The sequence below is a fragment of the Desmodus rotundus genome, chromosome 5, assembly GCF_022682495.2.
Source record: "Desmodus rotundus isolate HL8 chromosome 5, HLdesRot8A.1, whole genome shotgun sequence".
In the NCBI taxonomy this organism is placed as follows: Eukaryota; Metazoa; Chordata; class Mammalia; order Chiroptera; family Phyllostomidae; genus Desmodus; species Desmodus rotundus.
The window spans coordinates 142506793-142519556 of NC_071391.1; the positions used below are offsets into that span (position 1 = coordinate 142506793).

The 12764-nt window shown below is 49.9% G+C and overlaps 1 protein-coding gene across 2 annotated transcripts; it reads left to right on the plus strand.

Annotated features, from left to right (window-relative positions):
• Window positions 1-7514: 7514 nt before the first annotated feature.
• Window positions 7515-9790, plus strand: EGR4 (early growth response 4). 2 transcript variants are annotated; one of them, XM_024552420.3, is made up of 2 exons: window positions 7515-8037; window positions 8429-9741. In XM_024552420.3, exons 1-2 carry the CDS (start codon window positions 7908-7910, stop codon window positions 9739-9741), a joined length of 1443 nt encoding a protein of 480 aa, XP_024408188.3. In that variant the 5' UTR covers window positions 7515-7907. The 2 variants fall into 2 exon arrangements, with proteins under 2 accessions (XP_024408188.3, XP_045045471.2); XM_045189536.2 differs by having other exon boundaries at window positions 7594-8037; window positions 8432-9790.
• Window positions 9791-12764: the final 2974 nt, after the last annotated feature.

The following is a 12764-nucleotide window of genomic DNA, read 5'->3' on the forward strand; positions in this document are numbered from 1 at the left end:
GAGTCTTCACACGGCACACTGCATGAACGTGTGGGACACACTGGTTGCCAAGCTGAATATGGCTCCAGATTATTCTAGGAAACAAATACATTGTTTTGCTCTGGATTGCAGGAATTGCTAATTAGGGATTTTTATTTTGGGCTGTGTTCCTGGGAGCTAGCAGACAGATGGAGTAGGCGACTTGCTCCAGGGGCATTGTTTAGCAGAGGGAACTATCCCTTTCTTGCCCCCGTTATGCGAACCTGCCAGAGCCCATTGCTACCTGACTCCTGCCCTCAGGGCCCCAGGTTGAGGCCTCTTAGAAGGCTTCCTGGCTCCCAGTGGTTCCTCTTCTCTGGCAGTGGCCCTCAAAACACAACCAAAAGCCCCTAGCAGCCCTGGCCAGTGTGACTCAATTGGTTTAAGTGTCCTCCATACCCCGAAAGCCCCTAGTAGTTTTATCAGCTATATATTACCTTGCCCCCTAGCCAGATAATTGTCCTAGAAAGGAGAGCAGAGGTCTTTCATACCTGGAATTTGAGAACAATGATCTATTTTTCACAGCAGGTTGACATAAAGTACACAGAATCCGCTAGTGGCCAGGTTTTCAGGCATCAGTGAGAGAAAAGACGAAGAGCTGAGAGCATTTGGAAAACTCTTAGCCCCTGGTCCCACTAGCTCTTGAGAGGGTCCCAAAGCCCTTGCAGGCTGATTGTTTGATGCTCCTTTGGATTCTGGGAGCTGATAAATTTCACTTCTTTTCTTCTTCTTCTTCTTCTTTTTTTTTTTTTTGATCTAAACTAATTCAGGTTGCATTTCTGTCACTTGCAACCATAAGTCTAGCCCAATGGTTCAGGGGCATGCGGGCTACAGCTCAATGGCCCCACTGCGGATAAACTGCCAGGGTATTGTGGAGTTACGTTGTCAGGTCCCAGTACGCCAACCAATACACTTCAAAGGTCTTTAGGGAAAACTATTGCAAGATGGGGAAGGGAAAAGATAGAAGACAGGGAAATGAGCCCTGACTGGTGTGGCTCAGTGGATTGAGCACCAGTCTACAAACTGAAAGGTCACTAGTTCAAGTCCTGGCCAGGGCACATGCCTAGATCCTGGGTCAGGTCCCCAGTTGGGGGTATGCAAGAAGCAACGAATAGGTGTTTTTCTTACACATAGATGTTTCTCTCAATCTCCTTCTCCTTCTCTTCCCCTCTCTCTAAAAAAATAAATAATTTTTTTAAAAGACAGTAAGATAAGCTCAGGTGAGAGAAAGCAGGAATAAGCTGGGGAGAAGGGAAACATGCCAGATAGGTTTAGCAGGCTTTTTTCCCAGTTCTGTTCTACAGCTGTAGGCTTCTCAGTCTACTCTCTCAGCCCCTTTTTCACCTTTTCAACTCATGAACTGAAAATCAACACTCTGAACACTATGACCTAAACAAATAGAATTATCAAGATTCAAGTCCATTATTGCTCAAAAAGGGAAAACCAGGCTTAGATAACAAAGGGGTGATGGGAGGCTCCTGCCAAATGCCAGGGTGGGTAGTGCTGTGGAGAAGTCACATGTCCATGACCCTGCCTCTCACCCTCCTAAAATCCATCCTAGTCACACCTCTTCTGTGATCATCTACCTCTCAGCTTGGTCCAATGTGCACTTTGTCCAAGGTGGGACGTAGACCAGAAGACAAAAGAAAGAATGACCTCCCTCTCTCCTGGGAAAAGAGCTCAGAAGTTATCTTCGAAGAATCTAAGAAGCTTTTCCTAGTTTGCAGTCATCTTGTTCTCCTTTCCACCTCCCCAATGACTCAGACTAGAAGGAACCAAAGTAATGAGGGTACAGAAGCTTTCACCTCCACATCCCCACCCCAGTCCATGCCAGAACAGCCTCATCTCCAGTGCCCGCTGCGGGGATGAGGAGCATGAGGAAGCCTCTCACTCAGGTGTCTTGGGTGAAGCACTAGGCCCCTATATCACAGAAAAGGGGAAATCAAGGCCCCTTGAAATGATTCTTGTCCTTACTGAGAATTTGTACAATGTAAATTAAAATACCACTGGAATACCTCTTTCAGTTGGCTCTCATATGCATTCTCTGGCCCCAAAATTGGAACGACCTTATTAGAAGAAGTTTTGACAATATAGATTATAATTTTAAGTGTTTTACCTTTGACTAGAAATTTCACTTTTTGGAATCTATCCTACGGTTATACCACAAGTTCAAATCCTGGCACCATCATTTACTAACCTTGTAAGGTTGGGCAAGTTTCTTAACTTCCCATCTATGGAAAAGAGATAATAATAGTACTCATCAAGTTGTTATGAGGAATAAATGGTAAGTGTATGTAAAGCTCTCAAGCCCAGAACAGAGTCTGGCAGACTCAAAAATAAATGGAAACATGGGTCCTTGGGATATCTTGTGTCTTAATCATCTAAGTACTGAGCCATTAAAATTGTACAATCTCAGAAGAAGATTCTACTTACTTTCTTAAGGAGATTTTTATTAAGCATCATTGGAAAAATGGTGTGTGCCAGACCAAGTTATAAGCACTGAGGTTGTGAAAGTGGCCTGCCCTCAAAGGGTTCATGGACAAATACTGGAGAAACGCATCCAGGCACATGCCAAACAGACTTCATTCCAACACCATGACAAGAGTCGTCAGCAAGAAACGGAGCCACAGCTGCAGGACTACCCCAGGCCTCTGCGCCAGCCAGAACACGCACTCCAGCACACATGCGCATTTTACCCCAAAGGGAGCAAACTCTTCACAGCTCTGTCTTCCAACCTACCAGTGTAAAAGTGTACTAGAGAAACTTGCTCCTCTTGTTTGAAGAATTCAAACAGCGTATATAGTCAAAATAAAACAGAGAATTTAAAATCTCTTGTATTGGGGGGAAAAAGCTCTCGATACCTGAAAAACAGTGCTCACAGTAAGTGGTATATAAATGCTAGCATACTGTACTATTATTACTCCCATCAGTGCACCAAGTATGCATAAAAAGCTATGCGCAACCATATTCTTTTTAACAGTGAAAAACAAGACACTATCAAGTTAAAACAATGTGTAAGTCTACATAATGAAATACTCTGGGGCAGTGTTAACCGTACTATAGACTAGTCCGTACCGTGACTAGGGGAAAAGAAAAAGCATTCAAGGTATAACGTGAACTACAAGAGTACGTATAGTACGCTGCCGTTGGTATCAGTAGTGATGATGACAATGGTGCTGCAATTGAATAGATGAATGTTGAATGAATGTGCAGGAACTAAAAGAATCAACCTGAAAGTATTTAAATGTATATATTTGGGTACAGGATTGGGAAAGATATTTTCTTTTTTTTTTTGCATTAAAAATTTTAACATGTTTGCCTTTTCCCAATGAGCCTATATTATTTTTGTAGGCATTGAAAAATAACAACCATAAGGACTCAAACCATAAACCAATGTCTGACCATGGGCAGAGAAGAGGGAGGGGACAGGGAAGGACCCTGATATGGGTCCCCTCCCTTAGGGACAAATGATCAGGCTCCTTCTGCCCTCGTGGTCAGTGAAGCCTAGGGGTACTGCAGGGGCCTTGAATTGGGCAGAAGTGTACCGCAGAGGTTGCAGTTGGAGGCAAATTTCATCTCTGCTGCAACCTCGTCCTTGGTCCTTGTTCCTTGTTCCTTTGACGGCTGGATCCTGCCTCTGTCCCTGCTCTTAAATAAATCCTTTAGGAAGAGAAAAAAAGAGGAGGAGGGTGGGAGAGAAGAATTGACAGGAAAGGGGGGAGAGGAGAGTCAGAGAGGCGAGAGAAGACTGAGAGGTGCTGTTCCTGCATCTCCATGGCCCCAGGAAGAGGGATGTGGAACTGCTCCCTTGCTCTGTAAGGAGTCGCCATGGAGACTGAGTGCTGGCCTCTTCATGATTAATACGCCGAGGCAGCTGTCTTCTTGGAGTCTTTTAAAATACATACACTATTATTTGAACACAATGATATTTAGAGCAGAAAGATCAAGGTGGGTGGGGGAAGGGCAATAGCCTTACCAAAATGTTGACGAGGGCTGGGCTTACTCCCCCTGATCTCCCTCTTCTCCCTCCCTGGATCCAGACCACCCAGTGCAGCATCAGCATCTGAAGGGCCCTCTGAGTGCCTGGCACAGGGCTGTGTGCTTAGTGAACATTTGATGAATGAATTTGTTCATTCATTAATTCATTCACTAATTGTCTGTTCAATGTTTGTCTGGAAAGTAAATTCTCCTCCCCCCACCTTTTGCTGTGGAAATTGGAACTTTCCTCTCACTCCCCCCAAAGGCCGGCCACACACACACACACCACCAACAACAACAACAACAACAACAACTTCCACGCGGGCTTCCAAGGACCTGGTAGGCACTCCTCCTCAGTACATGTCTGATATGACCCATGGTGGTGTTATCCATGGCAGTCATTCCAGGGAATTCTTGCAGAGATGGACACCAGCCAGATGTGGAGTTTACACATTACACCCTACCTGAAAATCTAGCCGGAGATCCTGCATGTAAAGTCATCCTAGAGTGAATCCTTTTGTACAGTGAATGGCCTTTTCCCAAATTATCTTGTGGAGTAGGCTAGCCTGGGCTTGATTCTCACTCCCACCAATGAATAGAAGTGTGGCCATGAGCAAGTTATTTAACCTTTTCGAGTCTGTTCCCTTATCTGTGAAATGGGTCTACAATTCCTTTCTCCATAGAGCTTGTGTGATGATTAAATGATATGTTCGTAAAATGCTCAATGTATGTGATTTCCCTTTTTACCATTGTGGAAAGTTATGTCTTTAATTCCGAAGTGTGAATTAAAGTGGGGCTCATAGGTCTAAGCTCCTCTCTCATCCATCCTCTCCCAATGAACTTTATTCTACCTGGGTCTAGAACCTCTTTGTAAGCTATTAAAATTGGGGAGGGTATGATAAGAGGAGCTGTTTTGTGAAGGACCACACAATGTCCATTCCCCCTTTATATTTCCTCTTCCTCCTCAGGAAACCAAATGCAGATGCAACTGCCCTCTACAGGTAACCATCTGTGTGTGAGAATGTGTGTGTTTGTGTGTCCACTGAAAGTGAGTGGTGCCCATATGGGGGTGTGTGCCAGCCCACACCTAGAGCACAAGCTGTGTTCCGCATCTCCTCTCCTACTCACTCCTCCCTCCCCAGCTCTGCCCCCAGGCCTGGCCTCTAACAAGAGAAAGTTGGGGAGGAGTTGGACCCTTGTCTTGATGCAGACCTAACCCAAGGGCCCTTGGCAGAGTCGCAATGGCCTGAGAATTTGCCAAAGGAATAGGGGAATTAACCATGACTAAGATGGAAGAGGAATGCTGTGGCAGAGGGCAGAACGACAGAAGGGACAGGGAACCTGGGGATGGCCAATCTGGCCCGACGGGGAAACCTGGGGAGCCTTGGACACCTGCCTAGCCAAACCCCTCTGCTCCCCCTCCCTCCCAGGCAGCAAAATGCCAGAATGGATTTGAGACATGTGTGCCCTGCATGTCTCGTGTGGGCTCACCTGGTCTTGGCAATGCATTTGGACTAGAATCACACTCAGGTCTGAAATAGAGTTTAAAGTAAATAGTGTTCTGTGTGTCTAATCCTTACAGACATGTGCTGAGTTTCTGTGTTCCCTACACACACACAAACATATGTGCTGCCAACATAAAACTGTATCTGTGGCATTTGTTAGGACACGCTGTGTGTGCATGACTCTGCGAAAACCTTTGTATGATTTCCAGACACCAGGAGGTGAACGTGTGTCTGCATGTGTTTTGCAAGTGATCATGTGATGACATATTCCAAGAACACACGTGGAGGGTCCTTGTGGGTTAGCGAGGAATGGCGTTGGGTCTCAGGGTCTTGATAGAATAAAAAACAAAATCTACTTTGTAGTCCACAGTAGCCACTTAAGGAGTGAAAATTGAGAAGCTGAATAAATGAATGTTTGGATAATGGACTTTGGGTGAAAGGCGTGAGAATTTGGTGGGGTTTGAGCATTCTTGGCACTCTTTTGAAAAGGAGAATACCGGCCAGCAAGGGAGGCTGGGAGATACACCGCCAGTCATGCTGTAGCCCATCACCATGAATGGCTTTGTTCTCATTCTCAGGAAAGAGGAAGCCCAGGCCTGCCCTCCCCACCGTCCAGCACCCAGAATCCAAAGAATTGATGCTGTTTGTAAAGAAAAATATGCTACCCCGTGTGTTTATTTAATCCCCTAAATTGGTTCCTGAAAGAAGTTAAGTGAGCTATAACACAAAACAAACTTTAATTTTTTTTAAAAGATGAGGAAATAAGAGGGAAAAGCACAGCAGGACAGGCTCAGGAGGGTAGGCACACTTCTTTGTGGAAGTTGACTGACACATGGCCAAGATTCACAGCCCCCTTAAGGTTTGTTTTTTAAAGTTTTTCAGAAGAAGCCCAGTGATTCCCTGATTCCAGGGGAACTTATCCTGTGTGTTGCTGGAGGTGACATCCCTTCATTTATATGAAGGCGGGAAAAAGTTCTAAAGAATTCTCCATACCTTGTAGGTGAATGGAGAGAGAGTAGGAATTGGCCTCACTTCTATGGTGGAAAATTTGCCAGTGGTCCTTCAAATTTTACATAGCATTTGACCCCAATTTACACTTACTGCGATTTATCCCACAGATATTATCAGATATGTTCAGATATAGTCGAGAACGTTAAGTACAACAATGTGAGTAAAAGCAAAAGGTTGGGGACTTCCTATATGATCTTGGATAGTGGATACATTGCCCTCCGTTACAAAGGAGTATTATACAGCCTTAGAAAAGAATGACTGAGCTCTGTATGTTTGGACATGGAACAATCTCTCAGCTATTATAAATGGGGAAATTATATTGTAAGGCAGCATGTATTCTTATAGAGCATAATTTTTTCTGAAAGAATAAACGAGAAGCTTAGATGTGGCTACCTCAGGAGGTAGGTGGGTAGAACGAAGAGAAACTTTCACTTCTCAGTTGAGAATATACCCTTCGGTACTCAATGACTTTTTCTCTCACCATTAGCAAGTAGTATAACCCTTTATAATTTAATTGTTATTTTTCTTAGAATGAACTTTAAAAAAACTATTTAGAAAATTAAAAACACACGTGTAAGCAAATGACGAATAATGGCAATACTCGCTCTGATTTACTGAGTGCCCCAGCGCCTAGAACTTAACATGCTCTACCGCAGTTGCTCTTTATAACAAATTTATGTACACACACGCTCATACCTCCATTTAACAGGTGAGAAAACTGACGTTTAGGGAGATTAAATGACACAACTAGTAAGTGGCAGAGAGTGGATTCGATCCCCCACCGTGAAACCCCCAAACCCACGCGGTCTTTCCTCGCTGTCCTTCGTCCCCGCCTCCAGGCGAAAAGTACATTTACTGGACGGCCGTCCGCTCGCGGCGCAGCGACCCAGCCGGGGGCACCCGCGGCCCCTGCGCGCACGGGGCTCCAGGCTCGGGGAGCGCGCGCGCACGCTGCGGCGCGGGCCCGGCGGCGGCGGCGACGACGTCACGGCGGAGCTTTCCTTTTCGGGAGTCCCCGGCACACATCCTGTGTCCATGTTTGGGCATTTACGTCACGGCGGCAGGGCCGGGGCCTCCCGAAATGGCAGTGGCCCCGGGAGTCGGAAGCCCTGAGCCAGCGCTGCCGCTGCTATATAAGTGGGGGGGCCGAGGTTTGGGGGGAGCCCGGCTGCGCTTTGGAGAAGCGACGAGCAGCCGCTCGAGACCGGTCCCAACGAGTAAGAGCACCACTGCCCCCTGACCCCTTTTCAGGAGGTGAGCGCCGGGAGCCAGGAGCCCGGGCGCCTGGGTCTGCGAGGCGCGGGGCGCCCCGACAGCCGGCCTTCCCCGCCGTCCGCGCGCGCCCAAGCCCAGCGGGCGAGGCCCCCGGCCCCCCGCGGCCGCCGCCGCCGCGCCATGCTCCACCTTAACGAGTTTTCCGGCCCCGACGCGCTTCTGGTCAAGTCCTCCGAGGGCTGTTGCTCGGAACCCAGCACGGAACTGCCCCAGCTGCCCCCCAGGGACGCGGCCACTGGCTACACCGGAGGTAAGGAGCGCGGCCGGGGTTGCTCAGACGGCGGCGCAATGCGGGGGCACACGGTGCCTGAGAACAGACAGGGTCTGGGACGCAGGAGGTGTGGGGGTAGGGATCGTAGGAGTCTTGGGGTGCGCACCGCCATTGTCACCCCCACCGTGCCGCCAGCGCCTCCACAGGAAATTGTGCGTGTATCAAGGTGTCCTTTTGCCTCTGCACGTGTGTTTTGCGTATGCATGTTTTTGTGTGCGTCCTGGGGTGTATGCCGGCTCCAACTGGATTAGAATGTGCAAAAAGGCATTTTATATGTGTCAGTGCGCACCAAGGGATCCTTGTGTAAGGGCTGCAGACTCTGAGGCGCGTCCTTTTATGTGCCTGGAGTTGATTCCTGCTCCTTCCTCAGCAGGCGACTTCTTGAGCTGGGCTTTGAGCAGCTGTGGCACCGGGGGAGACTTAGCCGACTCCTGCTTCCTGGAGGGGCCTGCGCCCACACCCCCTCCCAGCCTCAGCTACAGCGGTAGCTTCTTTATCCAGGCAGTGCCCGAACATCCGCACGACCCGGAGTCACTCTTCAACCTCATGTCGGGCATCCTGGGCCTGGCACCTTATCCCGGCTCTGATGTGCCAGCGTCCCGGTCTCCACTGGACGCCTCTTTTCCCTCGGGCCCCGACGCCTTGCTGCCGGGTCCCCCGGACCTTTACTCCCCAGATCTGGGAGCTGCCGCCTTCCCAGAGGCGTTCTGGGAGGCCTCGCCCTCGGCTGGCGCCCCGTCGCAGTGCCTGTATGAACCTCAGCTCTCCCCACCCGACGTCAAGCCAGGCCGCCGGGCTCCTCCGGCCTCCCCAGCGCTGGACACTGCCTCGGCCTTCAAAGGTCTCTACGCTCCCTGGGAGCTGCTCTCAGCCGGGGGCCCAGGGAACTGTAGCTCACAGGGAGGCTACCAGGCCGCCTCCGAGGCCCGTTTCCCCCCGATGGGAGCCAAGATCGAAGATCTGCTGTCTATCAGCTGCCCCGCGGAGCTGCCGGCTGACTCGGCCAACAGATCCTTCCCTACGGGGGCTTACGACGCTTTCCCGCTGGCCTCGGGTAACTTAGGGGAGGGGGCCGACGGCCTCTCGGGGCTCTTGACCCCTCCTAGTGGGGAAGGAGGGAGTAGCGGCGACGGCGAAGAGTTTCTGGCCGGTACGCAGCCTCAGCTCTCCCCACTGGGCCTCTGCAGCGCCGCGGCGGACTTCCCGAAACCTATGGTGGCGGACATCCCTGGGACCAGTGGCGTGCCTGAGCCTCCGGGGCCGGCAGCCCCATTCTCCCCAGTAAAGGCGCGGCGCAAGGGGCGCCGGGGCGGCAAGTGCAGCGCCCGCTGCTTCTGTCCGCGGCCGCACGCCAAGGCTTTCGCTTGCCCGGTCGAGAGCTGTGTGCGCAGCTTTGCGCGTTCCGACGAGCTCAACCGCCACCTGCGCATCCACACGGGCCACAAGCCCTTCCAGTGCCGCATCTGCCTCCGCAACTTCAGCCGCAGCGACCACCTTACCACACACGTGCGCACCCACACGGGCGAGAAACCCTTTGCCTGCGACGTGTGCGGCCGCCGCTTTGCGCGCAGCGATGAGAAGAAGAGGCACAGCAAGGTGCACCTCAAGCAGAAGGCGCGCGCAGAGGAGCGGCTCAAGGGCCTTGGCTTTTACTCATTGGGCTTCTCCTTCGCCGCCCTGTGAGGAAGAAATAGGTTTGTAGATTGGGGCGCCGCTGCCCGGCGCGCGGGAGAAGACAAGACCCTGCCCCTTTCTTCGCTCCTCTTCCCGGCCCGCCCCGCGGCCAGCCTCTGGTCCGGCTTCAAAGTTCCCTTGAAGCTCCTGCCGCACACTTTCTGTTCAGCACCAGCTCCGTGGACAGCTCCCGCCGTCCGGGCTCCGCTTCCGCGTGAGCCGCGCTTGGGGAAAGTCCTGTCGGGCCACCCACTGAGCAGGCGTTTCTTCGGGATTCAAGGCCACGTTTTGTACCTGGCGCACCCCCTACGCCGTCCGCTAGTTCCCCGCCCCGCCCCCAGACAGGCTGGGGCAGCGCCGAGCCGGTCTCGAGCGGTATTTTGTACAGCAGTGTCGTTTCCAGCAGCCATTGGATGTAACGTTTTGCTTTGGGGTTATTTCCTTTTGTTGTTAATTTTTGTAAAGCAGACGCTACTCTCAAGCAGTTGGCAAAACTGTTTATTTTTGCAATTAAAATTATTGTGCTAAAAGCTTACTGAATCTACCATCCAAGCCCTTGACCCTTACCTCCAAACTCCTCTCCCCTCTCAGAAAATGTGCCAGGAAAGCAAGGAGTTCGTCACGCTCATGGAGTCATTACCCACCTCCTGTCAGGCACTGTGGCACACAGTAGGAATTCAATAAATATGTACTGAATTAACAAGTGAATTTAATCACAGCTAGCCTAAGGGCTCCAGGTGTTTCTGGAAGTTTTGCATTTATTATCCTCCTTAATCCGCACAGTCCTGAGTGCAGCGTTCATATACTCCATTTCAGAGATCCAGGAAACAAAGTAGTTAACTTCCTGGGTAACCCAGCTAGGGACAGGCCCAGGCACACTCACATCTGTCTGGCTTCAAAGCCAGTGCTTTTCTTTCCAACCCCAGAATGGCAGAACCTCTGCTCAGTAGCACTGTTTGGAAAGGCTTCCTCTCAAGAGGGGAAACAGGCTCCACAACTGGAGGGAGCCCCAGGCAGTGCAGACAGCAGCAGACTGCAGCGCTTCAGTGCTGTTTGTGACAGCCGGTGTGTTGGGTGTCACAGAGGCTCCAGCAAGTGCCTGTGCATCTGTGTGAGACTCACACACTGTCAGTGCCAAAAGGGGTTTGGCATTCATCTACCAGGGGTGTCCAACCTTTGGGCTTCTCTGGGCCCCACTGGAAGGAGAAGAGCTGCTTTGGGCCACACATTAAATATACTGCGACACATAATCACAAACACACACAAAAAATCTCATGATACCTTAATTAGATTTATGGTTTTGTGTTGGGCCACATTCATAGCCATCTTGGGACATGTGCAGCCCACGGGCCTCAGGTTGGACACCCCTGATTCTAGACTATTGATGGCAGAGCCAAGCGAAGAGAAAAGAAGAGAAGGTGCTTGCCAGAGGCTCACAGCCACCTTAGTTGCTCTTTCCACAAAGGATCTTCCCCAGGAGGCAGCAGCCCCCTTACTGTCCAGTTCTGCACCTGGCATAGCCCTTTTTCTCTAACTCTTCTCCAGGTAAATTCCATCTTGGCTTTTAGGAGGATGGTGCAGCTAAGAGGGTGGTGAGGAAAGCGTGACCTTATAATGGGGGAGGTGGGGTTTCACTTCACCCTTCACTCCATGAACTAACCAAAAAGCTTTTACACTCTTCCTGGCCACCTTGGGCAGACCTTGGGACATTAAATGTCTGTCATGCATCCCATCTCTCTTCCCCAACAACTCCTGTCTGCTAAGGAAAGAATAGGTTCTACCTGGAAGGCTTCATTCTTTTCTCTTCTGAGGTGTGTGCTATTCTTGAATTAAGAGAGACTTACAGCCCTGGTCAAGGTGGCTCAGTTGGTGGGCATCGTCCCGCAAGGCAAAAGGTCACCGGTTTGATTCCCAGTCAGGGCACATGCTCGGGTTGTGGGTTCGTCCCCAGATGGGGTGCATACAAGAGGGAACCAAATGTTTCTCTTTCACATTGATGTTTGTCTGCTTCTCTTCCTTTCTCCCTCCCCTCTTTCTAAAAAATAAATAAAATCTTTTTTAAAAATAACAGTGAAAAGAGGGAGCCTTACAATCCTGTGGTGCCAGATCAACTTAGCTTCTGATCTTTTTGCTTCTTTGTCCCTTCACCCTCGGATGTGCTCACCCTCCACCCACCCAGTCCAGTGGGCCAGAGACAAGATTATTAAGTCAAAAAATCCTGCCCATTTCTCTCCCCAGGTGTTAAGTGCTTTCACGTGGTTGAGTATTTTGTATCTAATAAACAAATTTGTGATAAAGGATTCAGTATTACCTCTTCTAGGAGAGTTAACATTTTTTTTAAAGTAGCCTGCAGAGGGCAATGTTTAACCCTGGAGAGAAGCTCAAATGATGTAAGGTGTTGTGATGGGTAACTGCAGTAGATGCGTGGAAACAAGCTGATGACTCTCATTATCTTACTGTTTCAGTGACCACACCTTTCATTTATAAGCACAGACCACCTGACTTCACCTTCCATGCTAAGGAAGAGCACAAAGATTCAGATTTCAAGCGACTGATCCCAAAACACACAACCTGAACAAAGGAAGAAGGGCGTACAGGCTGCGGGCGGGTGGTATCTACCCACCCCGCGCTCGCCTACTGTAGCAGCATGCCATCAAGTACCGTCCGCTCTATCATGCCCCATCTTGTCCTCACACCCATCTAGGCCTAATATCACAGATGAGGAAACTGACTTAGTAGTAGTGCTAGTACCACAGCCCAGCCTAGTTCTAGAACCCCCAGCTGAGAAGTCCCTCCTGCTACTTCCCAGAGAAACTGCTGCATTTTCTGGAGTGTCCCCTAGGGATTCTGAGAGAAAAGAATGTTAAGCAGGAGATGGAAAGGATGAAAATCAATCAGAATATCAACCCAAACCCAGGACCCAAGCAGAATTAGGGACTAACAGAGAGCTCATTTCTTCACTTGGTTCTCTTTTTTATTTGGTCATCACAGTGCAGGTGTTTCCCAGATTTGGTTCTGAGCTCGCACCTTCC

Bases quoted from the DNA above. Each gene is read 5' to 3' on its own strand.
- EGR4 (XM_024552420.3), top strand. From the start codon at position 7,908: ATGCTCCACCTTAACGAGTTTTCCGGCCCCGACGCGCTTCTGGTCAAG. The intron at 8,038-8,428 runs GTAAGGAGCGCG...CTCCTTCCTCAG, and splicing joins GGCCACTGGCTACACCGGAG to CAGGCGACTTCTTGAGCTGG.